Source organism: Cygnus olor, chromosome 11 (assembly GCF_009769625.2).
Source record: "Cygnus olor isolate bCygOlo1 chromosome 11, bCygOlo1.pri.v2, whole genome shotgun sequence".
Classification (NCBI taxonomy): domain Eukaryota; kingdom Metazoa; phylum Chordata; class Aves; order Anseriformes; family Anatidae; genus Cygnus; species Cygnus olor.
Window position 1 is genome coordinate 13,670,491 of NC_049179.1, and position 20,288 is coordinate 13,690,778.

General features: G+C 47.7%; 2 protein-coding genes across 13 annotated transcripts; one reads left to right on the top strand and one right to left on the bottom strand.

The window, feature by feature from the left end:
- Positions 1 to 1,987: 1,987 nt before the first annotated feature.
- Positions 1,988 to 13,011, bottom strand: WDR93 (WD repeat domain 93). Of its 9 annotated transcripts, none has more exons than XM_040569991.1 (15): positions 12,748 to 13,011; positions 11,945 to 12,140; positions 11,223 to 11,287; positions 10,551 to 10,629; positions 9,508 to 9,635; positions 8,351 to 8,438; positions 7,559 to 7,727; positions 7,302 to 7,372; positions 6,790 to 6,876; positions 6,344 to 6,475; positions 5,613 to 5,829; positions 4,874 to 4,934; positions 3,968 to 4,124; positions 3,568 to 3,745; positions 1,988 to 2,539 (listed from the first exon to the last, which is right to left on the bottom strand). In XM_040569991.1, exons 1-15 carry the CDS (start codon positions 13,009 to 13,011, stop codon positions 2,422 to 2,424), a joined length of 2,010 nt encoding a protein of 669 aa, XP_040425925.1. In that variant the 3' UTR covers positions 1,988 to 2,421. The 9 variants fall into 9 exon arrangements, with proteins under 9 accessions (XP_040425925.1, XP_040425924.1, XP_040425926.1 ...); XM_040569990.1 differs by having other exon boundaries at positions 7,559 to 7,742; XM_040569993.1 differs by having other exon boundaries at positions 2,416 to 2,539; positions 3,543 to 3,745; positions 7,559 to 7,742.
- PEX11A (peroxisomal biogenesis factor 11 alpha) lies at positions 12,966 to 18,652 on the top strand. Of its 4 annotated transcripts, XR_005823307.1 has the most exons (4): positions 12,966 to 13,105; positions 13,778 to 13,893; positions 15,439 to 16,057; positions 16,174 to 18,652. XR_005823307.1 is itself a non-coding variant. In XM_040570000.1 (3 exons), exons 1-3 carry the CDS (start codon positions 12,966 to 12,968, stop codon positions 16,002 to 16,004), a joined length of 822 nt encoding a protein of 273 aa, XP_040425934.1. In that variant the 3' UTR covers positions 16,005 to 18,652. The 4 variants fall into 4 exon arrangements, 3 of the variants coding, with proteins under 3 accessions (XP_040425934.1, XP_040425935.1, XP_040425936.1); XM_040570000.1 differs by having other exon boundaries at positions 15,439 to 18,652; XM_040570002.1 differs by lacking the exon at positions 12,966 to 13,105 and adding an exon at positions 13,375 to 13,636 and having other exon boundaries at positions 15,439 to 18,652.
- Positions 18,653 to 20,288: the final 1,636 nt, after the last annotated feature.

The window sequence follows — 20,288 nt, forward strand, 5'->3', positions numbered from 1 at the left end:
GAGCCTGCCAGCTCCTGGTTATCTTGGCCAAGCACATGATTAGGGTTTTAGAGTAAATTCAAACTGCAAACAAACAAGCACATCTTTAGATGAATACACACAAACTGGTGGGTGCACAGGACACCTAACTGTTTAGTAGATCATGTCCTGCCTCTTCTGTGGATGCTAGGCAAGCCCCGTTCCACTTCTGGGCAGGCAGCAGACGTGGTACGATTAGAGGGCACAGATCCCCAAACCCTTTACATTTGCACAAATAGTAAGAATTAGATTTAGTGCTGCTCAAGCAGACACACAGTAGTTGTGTTGGCTCTCTGCAGAACGGGAAGCAATGCAGAACTAGGATTTCCTGCCCAGAGTAATCCCCTGTGCCCAGATATGGCAGAAGGTCCATTGTTTCTTAAACTACCGTAGAAACCAAATAATTTAGCTGTTACTGCCACCACAGCAAGAACAGAGGAAAAGATCAAGGATTGTTCCTTGATCACTTTATTGCTAAACCAGGTGGCTCAGTTTAAATAGGCATTGAAGGTAGTTTGAGCTAACCAGCTTGACTTTGCACTGAAGCAGATGGCAAGTGCTCACACAACCCAGTATCAATATCCATAACAATCAGATGAGCTGTGGAGCTGTAGTCTGTGGCAGACGGAAAATGACAGCACAAAGGACTTTACTGTGGCCCTCAAAACCCTTCACAAAGGTAGCACATTGGAAGGTTTAAATACAAATAGCTTGCACTTCTCCAGAGCAAAACCAGCCATCTGAAACTTGTGAAACAAATGGAGTGCTTCTCCTGTTTCCTACCTCCACAACAGACTGGTTGCTGTTATTTCCAGAAGAGCTGAGACCTCTCATCAAAACTCAATTCAAAATAAGACAATTTGCTATTAAAAACTGAAGTGGGACTTTGGCATGGGAGTGCCTACATTGCTCAATCTGTGCTGAATCTCTGGCTCTGTGTATTGATGCTTTGCTGAACCTTTGGGGGAATCACTAGATGGAGACCTGGAAAAAATACAGCCCATCCTTGCACACAGGAATGGTTGCTGGCAGCTTTGTAAGATTCTTTGTGAATTAGACATTAACCCTGGAAGCATGACTGGTTGTAAAAAGACTAAGGCTTTCTCATGATTTTATATAAACCTTTACTTACATGCACTAACACAACCCCTCCTGAGGTGGCAGCTGTAACAGCACAGCTTCTACACAGTGCCAGGAGCCAGGCAGAGATATTTAGTTGATGCTCAAGAAAGCATGTTTTCAGTGACCTCTCTTAAATCCCCTCAAGTTCCAGAAGACCCTTGACTGCCCTGAGCAAAGACACCCAGTACAAAAATGCAGTTAGCCCCTGACTGAGCAATCAAACTCTGAAACTAACATCTAGATACTGCCAAAGGACTGAAAACACTGACCATGAAAGACTGATCAGGGAGCCTGCACAGGCTTCCTTGTCCTGTCCACAGGAACTTCCTTGTGCTGTGCTGCTGAAGGGATGCTTCAGCTTTCTGTGGCCTTTGACCTGTGTGCTTGGCCATGCTCCTGGCCTGTCTTTGGCTCAGCGCAGCCCTGGCTTCTCTGAACTCCCCAGCTTCTGTCCTGCTCCTCAGTGACATCAATACTTGGCTCTAACACCAATCCTATCTTTAACTTAACCCAGTGATCTCGTGTGAACATTTCCAGCCTGCAAACCCTAAGTAGTCTTATCTCAAACCTTCCTTCTTTGAAGTCAAAAGAAACAACTTGACTGAGGAGCAGCCTAGGTCAGGCCTGAAACACTCTGCAGGGTCACTGTGGCTTAGCCCTGCAACCCTGTATGCTCTGGGGGATGCCCACCTTCATGGCTGATTTGCTGCCTAGTTTGAAAAGACCAGATCCCTTGCTGAGCACAAGGATGCTGCTGCCTGCCCATCTGGATTAGAACAGAAGAAGACACATACTGGTGAGCCTCAGAAACAGAAGGACAGAAGATCAGAGTCTGGTAAAAAGCCAGTCTTGTGAAGTGTGAGAGACATTTATTGGTTTTGTTAAGGAGGGACATTGTAACATACCATATTGCTCTGATGTTCCAGGTCTCTGAGAGGACTCAGAGATCCAGCACAAACCCTTAGCTGAAGCACAAAGTTGTTTCACCTACCACCTTGGTAAGAGTTCTTTCCTACTTGAAGACTCTTCCACCAGCTGTGTTGATCTCCAATGAGGAAGAGCTGAACCCTGCTGGAACAGGCTGAAGGTTAGATAAACAGAGAGTCGGGAGCAGATCCTTGTGGCTGTGGCAGACAAGCAGATAGTTCAGATAACAAATTGCCCCAGGCTGGAAAGCAGCAGGATAGATTTGAATAGAGATGCTGTTAAAATATCAGTGCTGGATCACGGGTCTGTAGGATTAGGATAGTGCAGAGCCTGGTCCTCAGGATGCATGGCTGACTATGGCTTCTTCTGTCCCTTTATTTTCTGACTCTCCTTGTCCATGGCAGCTGCTCGTGCCTGCAGCCGACTCCAGTACTCAGGCAACTGCTCCTCGAGTCCTAGCAGGCGCTGCTGCCTAGCAGGGGAAGAAGAGGGGGTTAGAACAGTCCCTGCCATTCTCCCAGTGCTCACACAACCCTAGCCTGGCTCCCCAAGGGTCCCTGGGGTTCCTCTTCATAGCAGTAGCCTCTGTATTTCTCCTTACCTGAGAGTCTGTAGACACAGGTCTCACTGCAGTCATATCTAGTCTGCTCTGGCCTGAGCTCTCAGTACCCAGAGAGGATGTTTCCCCAGTGTTTCTGGCATGAGGCAGACAAGAGTCTGCTCTCCATCTTTTTAAGAAGGGGGGACAGAACCGGTGGCATAGGATGAAACTTTTACTTTTCTGTCTCTAACTAATCAGACAACACCACAGGATTCACCCTGGAAACAAGGAATCAGAAAAGACTACTAGCTAATAAGTGCTATAAGGTCATACCTGTACCCACCTGTTCCACTTCAAAACAGAGAATTAAAGCAGAGTGATAAGAAAGAACAGAATGTCACTGACATGGAACAGGCTCCAGGTAAGAATTCAAGGAAAAAGTCATCCAATAAGAGATGTCACATTGCCATCTAGTGACAGCATGAATTCAGCACATCAGCTAAGCTCTAATTTACAAATTAAGCAACAAATTAACCGAAGAATGGAGGTGAGCAGCAACGTACAAAGAGATCCCAGCTCTGCCTGTCTATGGGGTCAAAAGGAAGAGGACAACAGTTAAGCAAGGATCATATTATCCGACAACCTTGCACAACCTGTGTTACCCAAAAGTAACTTAGAACTAGCAAGTCCTCTTTACCTGGAATGAGAGGCCTGCCCCAGGCATCCTGACTTACAGTTGCACATTATTCTACGGAGGAAAGAAGGGGAGGAGGAAGGGGCATGTGTTCTTGGTGGCTGGCAGGGATCCAGCTAGCTGAACATCAACTTTATCCAGACATAAGTCTGTGTCACAGTACACAGAAGAACCCAGAAGCTCCAAGGCGAGACCTTGCTTGGACCTCAGCAACGCCACAGCTTACATCGATGCACTTACCTATCAGGCAGAAGGAGACTCTTACCTATCACGCAGGAACATGTTACATCTCTCAAACAATGGCATGTTCTGTAAGGACTTGAAAGGCAAATCTGGTTTCTTTGGGAAAGCCTCCTCCAGTGGGTAGGAGTTAAAGTAAAAGAGGAAGATGGTGCTGTGACTGGCTCTGCTCTGTGCCAATGCATCTGCCTGCTGCTCGTCTCCTAGACAGAGACAAGAACAGTGTAGGTCTCTTAGTAGAGACGTACCAGTATACAAGAGCTTGTCAGGTCTGAGCGATTCTTGTAGATTAACTCATGAGGTCATGCTGTGAGAATTTGTGCCCTCCCCAGACATTTGCCTGCCAAGAAACACAGCCCAGCAGTGTCCTTTGCCCTCTCACTGCCACGTCACTGCACGGTCCCACTTTTCATCTTGATACCCACCTCGAAGAAGCAGGCACCAGTTCACAGTGTCCAACGTGAACACTGGCTGCCAGGGGGATGCTACAGCATGAGAAGGAGGACTACTGAAGCAGCAAACAGTCTGCGATGTGGCAGTGTTCATCAAGGACACCGTGCCATCCCGGGAGAAAACCAGGGCCTGAAACAGCAAGTTGACACTTAAAGGTGGATCTAAGAGAGGTGAAAAGCATTTCCTGGAAAGGGCTGGGAATGTCATTCAGGACTTGACATTCAGGATTTGACATCCCCAACTACGATGCTGTTTTCTTTGCTTGCCCAGTAGTCGTAGGACCACAGCAAGTCAAGAACAGGCTGTGCAGGGAACTTGGACCAGAATTGCTGGGCTGGGATTGGGAAGGGGCAGCAGGACAAGTCAGAAATTAAGTAGATGCAGTCTTCTACATGGCTGGCTCTGGTGAAGGGCTTTTAGTCCTTTTCTCCCCAAGCCTGAAAACTTGGAGGCTATTTGAAAGGTCTGTGTGGACTTGTGTTTACAGCTTCCCACCATGATGCCCTCCTGTATTTGACTCTGATCCTGGAAGCTTCACAGCCAGACCCCCTCATTTTTGCAGCTGGACGCTCCCACATGCAGGCCTCCAGTGCCTCCCACCTCAGTGGTCATTAGAGAACAAGGGAAAGGTACAAGGGGATACCAAGTAAGATCAAGGAAGAGAAATCGTTTGAGAGTTAGAAGGTACATGCAGAACTGTAACTAGTGCAGGAAGTCCTTGAGCTGAAAATAGCTGGAGGCTGGGAAAGAATGTGAGGAGAGAAACATCTGCTTGCCCTGTTCTTATTCTTCTAGGTACCCAGTTAAAGCCATCACTGGAAAGAGGGTGCTAGGCCAGATGGACCTGTGCTCTTAAAGAACTTGGCAGCAATACTCACAGCACTGGGGAATGCCAGGACAGGCACCAGTGCGCTGACAACAAGATTTGGATCTTCAGGCCTGTAAAACAGACACAGGGTTATGCCACTGTCTCATGCATATCACATGCACTGAGAGGCTGTAATAATGGCAACATCAATATGTGGTACAGGGGCTGGCATGAGGTTCCAGCCAAGTCCTTTCCCTATACAAACAAAGCCTGCTTCCTCCTGAGAAGGAACCCCCAAGGCCTATCTATGTGCATAGCTGCACAAGAACTACACTGGAGATTCAAGTCCCTGCCTGACATGGAGACAGGAAACCATAGCTCCCAGAGCAGCAGCAGGCTCTCTTCTCCTCAAACCAAGGGGATAAGTGAAAGTAAAGTTGATAGAAAGATGTCAGGAAATGCTTAATTTGACTTCCAAGTGGAAGTTACTCTGGCAAGGACAGAAGAAAGAAGTGCCCTGGGTACCTGGCAGAGACCCAGCTAGTTGAACATCAGCAGTGCTACAAGCCCCTGTGTTCTAGTGCACAGAACCCAGGAACACCCATCGTTCTGGAACAACCATTGGATTTTAGGACTGGGACTGACTCCTAGTAAAACCACGTTTGTTGCTGACAGCAACATGGCAGAGCTATCTGGGTGAAGGCAGTAGAAAGTCCTCTATCCCACAGAGATCTGGGCCTCCCTGATGGACCTGAGCACTATAATGCAGCTTCTTCGTCTGGAGTGAGATCTATCAGAGACTACCTCACCTGTCTGCCAGCAGCGTGATGCTGGGCTTCTTGGCCCTGGATGCTCTCAACAAATACAAAGACCCATCTGTACACAGCACTAAAAGCTCCACGGTTGGAGAGGGAGGATCTACACCAAGGCAAGGTGTCTCACTGCTGGCAGCTGCAGCACTCTGCAGGAAGTGGATGCTACGTATGGGACGTTTCTCTGGCATGGCAGTCACAGACAGTGGATATCCTGGAGAGGCATTAAATAAAAATTAACCAACTAACTAAATAAATAAATAAAAAGGCAGCAGTTTAAGAAGAAAAAAAAGCTACCAGAATAGCCTTGATGGCAGAGGAAGATTCTTCTGCCAGAAGAATCATGCATCGTGGCAGAATGATACTTCCACTGATGGCAGCCTGGACTACGATGCCACAACAGCCTCAAAGATAGCCTGAGGATGCAGTGGCAAAGCAGTGACTGTCCCGCAGCCTCAGGACGAGAGAGGTGTCAGTGCTCGCGGCAGCAGTTCACAGCCCCTGCATTGCTGTGCATGGGAATGGTTCTATCAGGGCTATGGAGTCAGGCTGCTTTGGCAACTTCTGGCAGAGCATCCCATGAACAAGCGAGTCCAAACTAACTTCAGATTTGCTTGTAAATTCACTGGCAGCTCTCTGCTCACACCAAGCCAGAGCCTTACACTCCTAAGGAAGGGAACAATCTATCCATTGTGATCCCAGTGCACAGTACCTAAAGGCAAGCTCACCTAGGTGTTTATCCCAAATAGTTATTGCTGAATCTTCACATGCCAGTGCCAGGTACCTGGAGCAGGAACTGACAGCTGAGCATGCAATTGGAGCTGCACATGGCCACACAACATCAGGTTTCAGATCAGCATCTAAACAGGAGGACACAAAGACAGATAAGAAAGTGCAGAACATTCTCTCTCATGGTACCAGCTTCCAGTTTCCCAATAAAACATGTACTATTCTGCAGTCTCTTGATGGGGTTGCTTCACTAAAGATTCTGTCAGCCTGTACAACACAGAACCCTGCAATCCAAATAGCAGCCTAACACACAAGATATGGTGTAGCTCTCCTCCCCATTCCTCATTTCCCTGAATAGTGGAAGATCTGGCTGAGTGACAGCTACTGGCCACTGAATACTCTCACTCCCCAAAGTGCTCTTTTATGGAAAGTAAGACTTCCTTACCCACTTTTTCCTTGAGTGGACGGTTAAGTAAATAGAAACAGAGATTGTGGCTTCCATCCCAGTACACACTGATGCTAGCTGGAACATCTAGAATGGAGAAGGGGACGATAAAAATAGAGGATATCAAGGGACAAAGAAAGGAACAATCCAGGACACCAAAACCCCAATTAGAAAGCTCTTATCAAGGCTGTCCTGGTTTCCCTGACAAGACTTATAGAAACTCTGCTCCCACAAACTAGAACACAACAAACTCTCCCTTGTCTGCCTTTTTTTTTTTCCTTGCCTATGTGTCCCCCTCATTTAGTTATTTTAAACCAAGGAGCCAAGTTTGTTTGACTTCATGCTGGTGACTGACTTTAAAGTCTTAGGGCTGACATTTTTACCCAGACTTATGCCTTTGAAGATGGAATTTATAGAGCCAACCCAACCCAGAGTCACTGAGTTCTAACTGAAGCTCAATGTCATGCAAATGACAAACTTCACGTTAACATGTTTTTGCTCAGTTGAGTTACCTGGCTGTACTTTTATTTCAAGTCCCCCCTGTAGGATCCAGCTGGGCAGGAGAAAATGAAAAGTTGCACGCCTGAAAAAGGAATCAATAAAGAAAGGCCTTGATAAGTAGGTAGTGATGCAACAGGCTCTGGAATTGCTCTAGCCCCCTGCCCTGAAGCCCTGGGGAACAGAGCTAAGAAAGAGGCTTCCATCTACACTTGAAGTGTCCCATGTTGAAGTCTCATGGAACGAAATGCTGGCTGGGACTCTCACTCACCTGGGAACCTCATCCTTGCTCTCACTCTCACCCTCAGCCTCCAGAAACTCCCGATAAATGCTGCGGAAGATTGCCTCCTGCTGCTCCCACTGAGAGTCCTTGATCAGGTGATTGTGCCCCAAGCCAAGCACGCTGCCATCATCCACTTTCTTCAAGGCATCCAAAGGGCCTTTAAAATTAGTTCCTAGATTACAAACATAAAGGGAAGAGGCACAGCCCTGGGAGGAGTAGGCACCATGAAGATGTGGGAGAGTCCCAGATGCACTTTTACCATCCCACCTTCAGGGTGGCATTGTCTTGAAGAGGACCACACTGCATTTTCCTGGTATAAGTATTTCAACATTAACATATTATCTGAGACTTTCCATATCACTAACCCATCTCCCAGTATTTGGAGGCAGGGATTAGAGCAAGTCAGAGGACCCAGCTCACCTTGCCTTCCTGTGGCATGCTCCCTGACATCATCCCAGCACAACGTCTGCTCCCTCCCCATCCTCTCTATAAAGCTTCAGTATGTTCCTGAATCCAGGAGTCAGAGTGACAAAAGTAAGGGTGCTGTCAGGTTGCCAGAATCTAGGAGCAGCCTCCTCCCTCTCTGGTGACAATGAAGCCAAGGGTGTATGACAACCACTTCCAGACACACTGAAGTGTTTTGTGCTAACAAAGATAGGCCAGGAAGGGACAAATGAGCACATTACTGAAGTTTTCTGACTGTTCTGTAGACTTAAGGGTCATGATTCCTTTGCCACCTGAAGAAGACAGCATGTTCTAAGTACAGAAACAGTCCCTGACCTGTAATGGGCTTGGGTGGTTTCACTTTCAGCAGCAGCACTGGGAGACTCAGCTTTGCCTCAGCTTTGTTTGCAGACACAAAAGACTCCTGCAACAGAAAAATGTCAGCCTGAGAAGTGGCTTCCCTGGAGCTGTGTTGTGTTCAATGCTGCTAAGTTTTCACCTGTCAGAAGTTCATGGGAATCGAATGCCTCCTGAAGGAAGCGTAGGCAAAGCTCACATTGCCTCCTATACTGAGATACTCATTTTAGGCTCATTCTTCAGGCCAAAACACAGAAACCCAAGGAGTCCACTAGTTCCTTAACACCATTACAAAGGATGGAGGAGTTCACTCTTGAATGCCCAGAAAAGTCTCTGCTGAAGGAGAAGCAAGAGGTATGAGGCAGGTACTACAGAGGGTTAGCTGGAGGTTCTGGGCAGAAGGTGTCTATGTGTGGAAAGGTGAAATCTAGAAGGGCGAAGGTGATGTACGAGAGGGTTAAGCACTGACTCAGCATTTAAGATTTCCCTCAACAGCCCAGGACTTTCATTGAGGCTGGTTACTATCTCTGTAGAACAGTCTCCATGCGGCTCCAGACTTTTTGCCAACAAACTGGTGATTGCATCGGTTAGTTCAAACAAACTAACTGAGGCAGGGCGGAGGCACTGCCTTGCTCAGGTGGATTCAGCTATGAGCCCCCCAGATCCCTCTCGTAGGCAGCCTAAAGCAAGAACCCAAGTCATAGGCCCTTGCAGGACCAGACTTCCGAGTGGAGATCTCAGGCCTGATTCCCACTGTGCTCCTCCACCTTCCCCTAATAACATAAGGGAGAAACCCTGTGGGAATACCCTTGCACAGGGCCTCCTCAGATGGGGCAATACTGCTGGGAAAGGAGCTGACGGTTTCAGGGAGGAGCAGTAGGAATGCTAGCCCTGGGACCAAAGGAACCTCATTGGAAAGCCTGTCTTGGGAGAGTAAACATGTCCCAATAACACAAAGGCCTTGTGAAATGTGGGATGGGCAGCTGTAGAGACACATGCTCCATCCCCCTGGGCTGACAGACTTGTTCAGCCTGTATCTTGCTGTCACTGTCTGCAAGAGCAAGGTTTGGGGAAAGACCTGTAGGCAAAAGGGTATAAGAAAAAATAGCATGGAGAGGGGTGGAACTGTTTTGTACCACAGATGTCCAGCTTGACCTCATCTCCCTGAAAGCCAGCCCTGCTGCAGCTCCTGGGCTCCTCTCTGTCTCCTTCAGCCAGGAATCTTTAGGCAATCGGTAGACCTCCAGCCAAACTTTTGAGTTGCCTGCATTGGGAAACTTTGTTGAGCAACTGGAAACAAGGAGTAAAGGTCTTTCAAGCAAGCAGCCTCTGTTATCTCATACCATTAAAACAAAATGTGGAGAGTTTTTGAAATATAAAATCCTGGTGAACTCCATATAACCCACCTCTCCTCCCACTTAGGGCTTCACATGCTTGACTGAGGCTGACATTACAGCCTTCATCCAGTTCAGCCCCTCAAAGCCCCACAACCACCAAACAAATTCCATGAAGTAACTAAGTCAGAGAATTTGACCTGACGCCTCTGATGTAAAGCAGAAAGTGAGATATGGTTTCACACACTGGCTCTCTACAAACAGTTGAGATATATAGTTAAATCAATCATATATAAATCATTCTCAGCACATATCCAGGCAGGTACCACCAAAGAGGGGTCCAGAAAACCTGCTAGCAGCAAATGAGTTGACAGAGGCAGCTGCCATGAAACAGCAGAACAGTATAGCAAGGAGAGTTGGTTGTAGTGCTTTTAGAAATTGTCTCTATGCTGTCTGGCTTACATTGGCAGAGAAATTTCTTCAGGTCTACATGCTTGCAGCATAAAAGTGAGCCATAGTGAACCAGAGGAAGAACTGAGGTAAGTAATTCTGGGGACAAGAGGAGCCTTCACTGAGCCTCTGCTTTGCTAAGCCTAATGGGAGCTGGGAACTGCACTGACCGGTTCCAGTCAGCCAACTTTTGGGATCAGTGCTGATCCATACCAGGCCTTTGGGGAGGAAAGAGAGCGGCAGGAGCATGTCTCTAAGCTGGAAGAGGGACTGGGAAGGCTAGGAACAGGATCCCTGGGAACCCAGAATGTTTGGAACATTTTAAAAGCATTGCTGCTGGCCCCTGTGCTAGAACACAACAGCCGTCATCAAACACACCGTGTTCTTGCACTTGCCTTGCAGCAGGACTCCTGCATAATCACCTCCTGAGGACAGCACCACCTCCACACAAGTACTTCGCTTGCTAATATCTTCCTGCCAAAGAAAAGCAGGCTGGCGTCAAAGCAAGATCACTGAGTCACTGAGCTCCACAGCCTTACACAGTTCTCAATACTGTTGGAAGAACAGAACTGAATATTCTTTCCCAGTAAAGTATCTTGTGCCTAGGGTTTTGTTTCTCAGGTTTCCTCTGGGTTGGCAGGAAGGTCTGGTGGCCCTTAGTGCTACTCCTGTGTGCTCTGTGTAAACACCTCAGAGATGTTTAGTTTGCGCCTTGCATCAGGCTGTCCTTTCGAGGTGCATGTAAGCCATTAGTTCTGAAAATCACTTCCCTGAGACTAGTGTAAATGAAGATTTATTCCTCTGGTTCATATAGGATGGTGTCAGGGACCTCCAGCAGCTACTTTTGCTGCAGATACATCTCTGGGACGTTGGCATGGGATGACTTTGGCACTCAGAGAGCATATGTCACACCACCAGCCAACCTGCATGCTTCCGGCTCAGTGAATGAGCTCTGGTGTCAGCATGTGGCTGCCCATGACCGAATTTCCTGAAGGCAATTAGTACTCTTCATGATTGATTATTTACTAGTCCTTACGCAGTGTCTATGCAATTAAATCAGTACTTACCACCTCATTTAAGATCTTAATGAGTAGGAAGCTTTCCCTGTGAAAGCAGAAGAGCGAGACAAGCCCTGCAATAGAAATACAGAAGTAGGAGGAGGAAAGTGAACAGATGGTAGCCATGCTCTTGGGAGAGGGCTGTTACAATATGTCCAGGAGAGTGGACAGGATTATGTTTTTGTTTTTTTTCTGGGCTCAAGGAAGAATATCCCACTGCTTCCAGCAATAAACTTTCACTGGCTTCCTTTGTCATCACCAGCAAACACTCGATTGTACACAGAGATGGATAAGACAGTCTGAAAAGCACCTCCACCAGAAATGACAGGTTTCAGATGAATCAACAAACAAACTTGTTTATCACAGGGCTGTGCAATTACAGGTGCTGAAACAAAGCACAAGCAGGAGGTCACACCTAGCAATGCTTCTTTCCATCTGGTCCAAGTTATTCCTAAAACTTATTGCACTTCAGCCTCAGCCCTGCATCTGCCTCTGCTGTTCCAGTGAGGACACCAAACCCACACCCTTTCCTAATCCCAAGGCCTTAGGGCCACTCTATCACCCTACAGCCCATTACCTAACACTCTTGTTTGCAGGGCTTTCTAGGAAATACAACAGCCACACTCACATTCCTCCTGATTTAGCACTCTTCCATAAAGCAGCTACCAACCCTTCAGCTCCAGAGCGCAGCCATCCACCAGCCAGGTCAGGGAAACCCACGTCACACCTACCCATTTCATCCACAGTGAGCAGGACATGGTGCTCGTTCCCCAAGTCCGAGGAGTGGATGACACAAATCTCTGTCTTGACTGCATCCCAAACACAGACCTGCTTACAGTCATACATCCTGAAGGCAGCCAGACCCACGGACAGACCAACAAAGATGAATTTTCCAGACACTGACAGGCAATTGGCTGTTCCAGTTACCTACCAAGAAAGGGGAAAGATGTGTGCACCCCACTTCAGACGAGGAGGATACATCAGCCACACTAGCCAATACTCTCCTAACCTTTCACCAATAGCAAAGGCTGATTTATTCTACAAGGGAAAAGCTTTTGCATGAGCTTTCATCAGAAGAGCAGGGGAAGAAGGTCTCATCTCTTCTGTCACAGAGATTGCTCTGTCAGGAATTAGAGAGTTTATTTCTCTCAGAAATAAAAAAAAAAAAAAAAAAAAAACTGCTCCCACCTTTCACAGCATATTCACTATTACACAAAGCTGAGCTTGCTCATTTGCATGCTACTGACTAATTACCTTCTGGGCCAACAAGGGTGGAGCCAGCCAAGGAAGCAGAAGGTGAATTTAGTACTCTTTAATACCTGCTTCTTTCTTTTCAGAGAGATGTGATAGATGGGTGGCAAGCAGAACCTGTCAGACAAGCTTAGAAACTGCAGCCTTTTGAAATGAATCGGGGAGATGGTGGTGGATTCTGAGGAAGGTGATGAACAGAAGGATGTAAAGCCAACTGAATGGATATTCTCTAGAGAAACCGTCAAGGTAATTGCTGCTATCCCTGGTGTAAGGGGCTCTGTACCTGGAATTCAGCTGTAGGAAAGCATTTTGTGGGCCGGACCTTCAGTTTTTGTGCTTCTCGGAGCGTCTCCCTTCTTTCGATGATTTCCATAGCATTTTCAAAAACCAGCATCACCAGTTTGTTGACCATCCTGAAGGGCTGAGGCAACGCATCACGTATTCGCTCGGGATCCTGCAGGAAGAAGTCTTCCTCGTCATCCTTTAGCCAGTCCTCCTCAGATGGCGGAGGAATCTCCAGGGAATGCTTCCGGACACGCGCGGGCATCTTGCTGCCTCTCCCAGTGCAGAGCACACCACCGGTGCAGTAACCACAGCAGGTGCAGGAGAACGAAGAATCGCACAATATCTACTTTCCTGAGGTAAAGGGGAAAAAAAAGAAAATATGGTTAATGATCGTTAAGAGGGAAGGGGGTTCCTTTGGGCGTGGGCAGAGCAAACTTGTTCTTTATAGTTTATTTCTACTTGTTGCATCCCCTCTGTTACTTATAGCTTTTGTTCTGCCCTGCAAATATCGGCCACACAGACATTGATATTTTACATTTACAAAAAAAAAAAAAAAAAGTAAAAGTTTAGGACTGAGTTTGTTAAGATTTATGAGAAGGCATTAAACAAAAACAACCGGGGGGTGGGGGGAGGAAGCTTTTCGCGGGGACACCGGCCCGCACCCGCCCCGCTGTTGCCGGTCGCCATGACAACGGGCCGGCAGCGACGCCGCCCGGCCGGGGAACAGAGGCCGCAGCGGCAAGGTTCCGCCGGCGGGGCGGAGCGGGGCGGAGCGGAGCGGGGCGGCCGCCGTTCTCCTCCCGGTGCTGCCCCGCCGCCGCCGCCGCCGCCATGGAGCGCTTCGTGGACTTCACCGACCGCAGCCAGGGCCGCGAGCGGCTCCTACGGTGAGTGCGGCGCCGCCCCACGGGCCCCCGGCGCCCCCCCAGCCCCGGCGTGTCGCCCCGCTGCCGCTTCGGCCGTGTGCCGCTCGCCCCGTGTGCCTGCGGTGTTTTCACCCCGCGTTCCTGCTGTGTTTGCCGCCGCAGAGCCGCGCAGTACACGTGCATGCTGCTGAGCTATGTCATAGAGCGTAAGGCCGATAAGGAGGAGCTGGTGCTGAAGCTGAAGCAGCTGGAAGCCAGCGTGAGCTCTGGCCGTAAGAGTAAGTACCGGTGTCCCGGGGCCAGCCTCCGCCACGGGCACCTCCACCCAACTCGCCTGGCCCTCTCCGTGCCTCACCTTGGGACACAGAACCCTTCTAATGTGCTCACAGAGCTGTCAACGTCCTTACCCTGCCTTGGCTTGCCAGAATCAGTAAGGCTAAAATGACATTTATCGCTTCTTTAGCCTCTTCTCCGACGAGTTGTTGCTGGGAGAACTGGAGAAGTAAGGTAACAGCCAGCTGCTGCTGCAGGAATCGAAGTTGACATCCCTGTTTAGGGACAGAACGAGGAGTTCTGACACACAACTGGCTTACTGCACTCCCATTAGTCCTCCCGGCTAACCGAGTGAGGCATCTTAACGTTAAAGATCACCATGCCATGAAAATCACCTCTGAAGAGCCATCCTTCAATGTGGCTTCTTAAATCTTACTTCACACATGACTTTCCTTTAGCACTTACACTCTACTAGTAAATTATATACCCTTCCCTACTTTTCTCGTGGTCTAACTGTATGCATCACTTCATTCTGTGTCACCCCTGCATCTGTTAGGGTTGTGCTGTTTGTTGCTGTGGTTGTCCTGTTTGCTTTCAGCTTGATCTTACACCTACTTATCAATTACTCAGTCCTGGAACAATTTCAATATGTGAGGCAAGTACGCTGATTTAATGTGTTACCATAGATTCATTTTATTACGCCAATTAGCTCTGGAGTATGGTAATTTCCAGGAGAGAGGCCAGCTGGTTTATCAGCATAGCCATAATTCTCTTGTTTGTGCTAAACAAACCTCTAGTAGGCTTCAGGCCTAAATTCAGGGCGCTTGTAGCTCCACTAAACTTGGGTACAGCCAACATCTATCACTGTTACACTGCAGCAGGTTATTAAAAGTATTTTGTGTGATACAGTATTAACATTCATGAGGTGAAACCTAAACTGTGCAGGGCATGAAATTGGGTTTGTTAAGTGTTATAGCTTGAAGTGGAATACACTGCTCCTGTTTGCAGGGAACTATGTGTACCTCTGACAAATTCGTGGCTGAGGAGGGACTTGGGTGTCAGCGTGCTCAGCATGGAAATCACCAGCTTTTGCAGAAGCTTAGGAAAGGTGTAGCTCGTGGTGGCAATGGGGTTTATGCAGTAACATCTCCTGTCCAGCGTTAAGTGAAATTCACAGCAGTGTACCACTGACACTGGAGGCTCTGTTTGTGTCGCTGCCCTGTTCAGAGTCATATGGGTCCAGAGCACACCCAAGCACTGAAAATGGAGCAGCAGGAAAAACTGGCAACTCCTGGCTATTGACAAGATTGTGTTTAGGACAGTAGTACTGAGGGATTTACACCCCTTTCCTCCCTAATACTAGCCTCTCACACTGTGAACTCACAATTTTCCTTAACAGTGGAGAAAATGTTTAAACATACAAATGCCCAAAGCCTGTTAAGTTTATGTAAATGTAAGAAATGTACGTGTGGGCAGTGATGTGCCGAGTCGCCCTGCCTAGAGCTGTGTCTGTGCAGTAGCCATGCTAGCCATTGTGGTGTCTCCTGCAGTGTTCCGACTGGGCAACACGGTGCATGCCTTGGTAGCAGCCAGGAGAACTACGCAGCTGCCAGACGTGGTTCCTCGCGTCTGCCTGACAGCTTCCAACCTAACCCGTGCCCTGTACTTCGTCTGCGACACAGTTCTGTGGTTGAAGAGCGTTGGACTCCAGCCTGACATCGATGCGCCAAAGTGGCGGAACTGGGCTACCAAGTGCTACTACTTTTCGCTGCTGATGAACCTGGCCAGGGATTGGTATGAGGTCTCGTGGAGGCTGGAACAAGCTGTACAGGAAGAAAAGATTAAGGAGAATTCTTCCTGGGACAAACGAAATCAGGAACTAAACTGTTTGAAATGTGATGGCTTGCATGGTTTTTTCCTCCTCCTGTTTCAGATACTTAAAAATCATCCTCCTCTGGTGCTAGACATGGTGAAGAATCTCTGTGATCTCTCGGGTCCTTTGGATACACTGGGAATCTACAAGACCAATCCAGGAGTGATTGGTTTCTGTGGCCTCCTCTCCTCTCTGGTGGGGATCCTCACATTAGCAAGCCCTCATCTGAAGCTGAAACAGTGACAGAGAGGAACCGCACGGTGTGCGGTGAGCCAACAGCTTTGAACCTCTGACAGGTTTTTATTCTCCCTGTGGCACTTTACAAATGAAGATATCTCACAGTAACCTCAAGATGAGTTTTGTCCCCTGAATAAATGAACTCCACCCTTGCTCCTTCCCTCTCTCTTTGCAGATGGTGCCCAATGGAGTGAAAATGGGAAAAGACAGAATAACATTGCACAAACAGAAACAGGACTTGGAACGTGGCTGCCAGATAAGGAACTACTGATGATCCTTTATTTTAATACAGGGTTACGAAATAGCTGCCTAGACTACTGCAATAGGTGATAGGACTCATAATTAATCGTGTTTACACTGGAAAGCTAGAATTCGCCAATCAAAAGTTCCTGCAGTCAAATTTTCTACAGCGTGTTCAGTCAAGTTAGGAACTCCGCTTATATGGCCTGAAGTGAAGCCGGAGTGTTGTGATGGGACTGGACTGCTGGACCCTGACGTCTGTGGGCAGTGGTTTGACGATAACTGAGAAGTGGTGTTACCTGACCTTCCAGTGATCTCCGCGTTACATGAGCACGCACTGTTGACGCTAGACCTATGGTCTGGTGAGTGCCAGCTTTGTCCCAGGGCATCAGCACCTTCTTCTTTTCCTTTGTTAATGTGAGCCAAGGACTGCTGGCCACTTACTCTGACTTTTCCAGCTGAGGATTTTGGTGAAGGACAGTGCCTGGGAAAAGCTGGTCTCATTGCCGATAATGCTGTGATTTGTAGGGAACTGACTTTCCAAAGCTGTGAATCTGGAACCTCTCCTGAGCACTACATTTCCCATTACACATGCACCTTAACTCCCAAGCCCCCATGATTCTCAATTCAACGATTTTACATTAATCGCAGTGTGATAAGCAGCTTGTTCTTCTGTTTTAATTTTACTTGAAAACATCCACTGTAATAAGGAGCTTTGGAACCTGTATTTAAGGAGAGAAGGCTGTCTTGGAGCTTGTTGAGTCAAACTGCAAGGGTGTGTTTCCAGTTGTGTAAGCTCCTGGAGGGAAGGGAATGGAGTTGGACTTGATCGTATCGGAATCTCCTTGAGAAGAGAAGCTTATTACCTGGATTTGGGCATTCACGTTTCACATTTTCTTTCTTTATCCTCATTATCCTCCCATCACAACCACAAGATTTCTTTTGCATTCCCTCGCTGGTTCTACCGTTTGAAAATGCCTTATATTTGCCCTGTGACAGCATAATTGCTCTTCAGTTACCTAGCTGGGAATGATTGCCTGGCACTGATCTAGGTTAAAGGAGAAATGCTGTGTCCAACTGTGTCACAGTTACATGACGTGCAGTCTTTGTCGCTCCTGACTTTGCAGAGTACACCACACTGTCTGAGAAAAATTTGCACATCACGTAGGAGACAAAATCATCGCTTTTCTTCATCAGAGCTCGGCCTGTGTGTTCTGTTGCTTTCAGATGCAAGGACTCCTTGTTTCATCTGTCAGGAGATGTGAACAGAGATTACTCTAACCTGATACTGTCTGTAAACAGAAATTAAAAGGTGCTGGTCTCCTTTATTAAAAGAAGAAGGCTGTGGAATTGAGTAGGCACGGTAATGCAGTGCCCCAGTTTACCTTAAGTCGTTGTGGTCATGCCTGGAATCCCTTCCACTTTGAATCTGAAGTCTTAGGCTGCCAATGAAGGGTTCGAAAAAAGAGGTTGCTGAGCAGGATAATTAAGTGTGTCTGAAGACCAAACGTGGCCTGCAGCAGCTCTTCTTTTTAATATGGAAATGAACACCATTAAAAGCAGAGCGTACTGGCAGTTCAGACCATAATGGATATGTTGCCTTCAAGGGCTTCCTCCTGATACACTTTTTAATAGTGTGGTTGTTTTGTTCCTTTACTCCGTTTGCCTTTGAGATGCTGGCAATGTGTTACCCATCCCTCCCTCGGTCAGACTGATCATTATCCTAGCGTGCAGCAACCCCTACACCCTCTTAACTCCTCTCCTAAGGAAAGGAGAAGAATCTCGATGCCCTGGCAGTGGAGGTTTGGCTACCCTTTGTCTACAGAATTTTGTCTTCTTGCAAGAAGCTGCATTACGAATTCCTCTCAGGGGACCTCTTGGATACAAAATAGATCTTCCGCTGTTTTGCAAGCTGATTCCTCTTTTTCCCTTGTAGTTCATAGGTAAAGGGAAAGAGATTAACTTGCTGATGTGGCCTCTGGCCAGATATACCTCGCTCTGCCCTCTGCAGAGGGAGTAGTGTGGGTTTTTTGCCCTTGTGCCAAGCAAACACTATGCAAAGCCACAAGCCAGTTCTTGATGTTTCTCCTGGAGGGACTGGGGTGGATTAACAAGTACAGACTTAACCTGGGAGACAGGGCAATGAATTTTCAGCCTTACCTGCCCCATTCTGTATAGAACAGGTCGGAGCATACAGGAGTAACTTTACTGGATGTTAAGCACTAACACTTGCCTTTCTGCTCCCCAGCTGGAGGCTAGTAATTTAATGTACTTTAATGTGATGCAACTGAAGCCATAGAATCATGATCAAGTGGAGAAGATCCTTTTAGTGCCTTTTCTTTGTATGTTTCTAATCCAGCAGTTGGAGTAAGGACAGCTGTTTGAACGCAAGCAATAAACTTATCTAAGAATGACACCGTGTCTGTGTGTGATTTAGAGGGTGGAGAAGAGATGCCGAAGAAGGAATCCTCTCTCATATCTCCAAATAGGGCGAAACTGTTGAAGAGATACTGCCTGTGTTTGTTCTCGGGTTATAGATCTTTCCTTTCACAGGAGCAGGGTGGCAGCCAGATTTGACAGGCTCATTTACAACCCCAATTTCAGCTGCAAAAACATTAAGAAGTAAACATGTGAGTACCTGGTAAAAGTGCACATGAAATCACCTGAAAAATGGCATTTTGGGAATTGCCATCAGCTGCCTTGAGTACAAGCGGTTAGTGCTGGAGCCTTCAGCCCAGCACAGGCACAGCTAGGTGAAACGAATGGCTACACCTGCACTGAAATACCTTATAAACAGCCTGTCAGTTGGATGGCTCTTTGTGTTGTAGGGCAAATTGCTGCGGTTGTTTAATAATGAACACCTGCTCAGGGCAGAGAGTGAAGGATAACATCTCTGGTTGAGATGGGGAGGGATGGGGAAGGGATAGCCATTAAAACTGAGCTCCTGCTGGTAGCTTACTGTTTACTCCTGTCCCCTGCAGTAAGAGCTTTGCAAATTTAAAAGCTCCGAAATGTCACTTCCTGAGTAATGTACAAAGCGTTGTGTTCGGCAACAATTTAGCACGAATTTCCCTCTGAATTACTGGTCTCATATATATTTCATAATGGTAGCAATTAACAGGGGAATGGTACGTGAGATAAGGAATCCGCTCACAGACAAGGCTTTCCTAGCATTTATACTGTGCTTGGCACGATATTTCAAGAAACGTGTCAGCCATTCAAGAGTCCCAGGTGAGCAGCAAGAGTGATCAAAGGTCTAAAACCCAACATCTCTAGGGAGGGATCAAATGAACTGGCTTTGTAGAGGAAAGGTGACTGAGAGAGGGTGTGAAGGGTCTTCATGTGTCTAAAAGGCTTTCTGCCAAGTGGAAGGCAGTAAATTGGTCTCTAACTCCATCCAAGAGGTACATTTATATCGCTGCAACGGAGAATTAAATCACACAGGTGATGTTATTTTGAACTGAAGCAAAACAAAACACTAAATAGATTGCCAAGGAAGACAGTATTTAAGAAGTAACTGGACAGACGCTTGCCAGCAGTGATTTGGGGATGGTGATCCTGCCATTGGGCGTGGAAATAAATTAACTACTTCTCCAGCCCGCCTCCAGACCTAAGTATAAAGATGCCTCACGTGTCTTTAGGGCTCTAGCTCACCCCCAACCATGGTATACTAATGGGAATGGAGCAGACTGCAGAGACAAGGATGTAAACCCCTGCTGCCCTGCACCCGGCCGATCCGGGCTCTAAATGCTGCCTGCAGAAAGTGTTTGTCATGGGGCTGGCACAGCCTCTGTCCCGCAGTGAGGGGAAGGGGAAAGGCCACAGCAGGGCAAAGGCTGCGCTGACTGTTGATCCCAGCTCGTGCCAAGGCAGGGAGAAGGCTGGCACTGCCCCTACCCGGCCAGCAGAGCTGGGAGAAGCATCGGTGCCAAGAGAGCAAACTTGTGAGCAGGCTGCTGCCCTTTGTCCCGCTGTCTGGAGAGCAGTGACTCACCCCGCTGTGGCGCTGGAGCCCGTCCAGGACCCTGGTGTGCCTCTGTCCCAGGACAC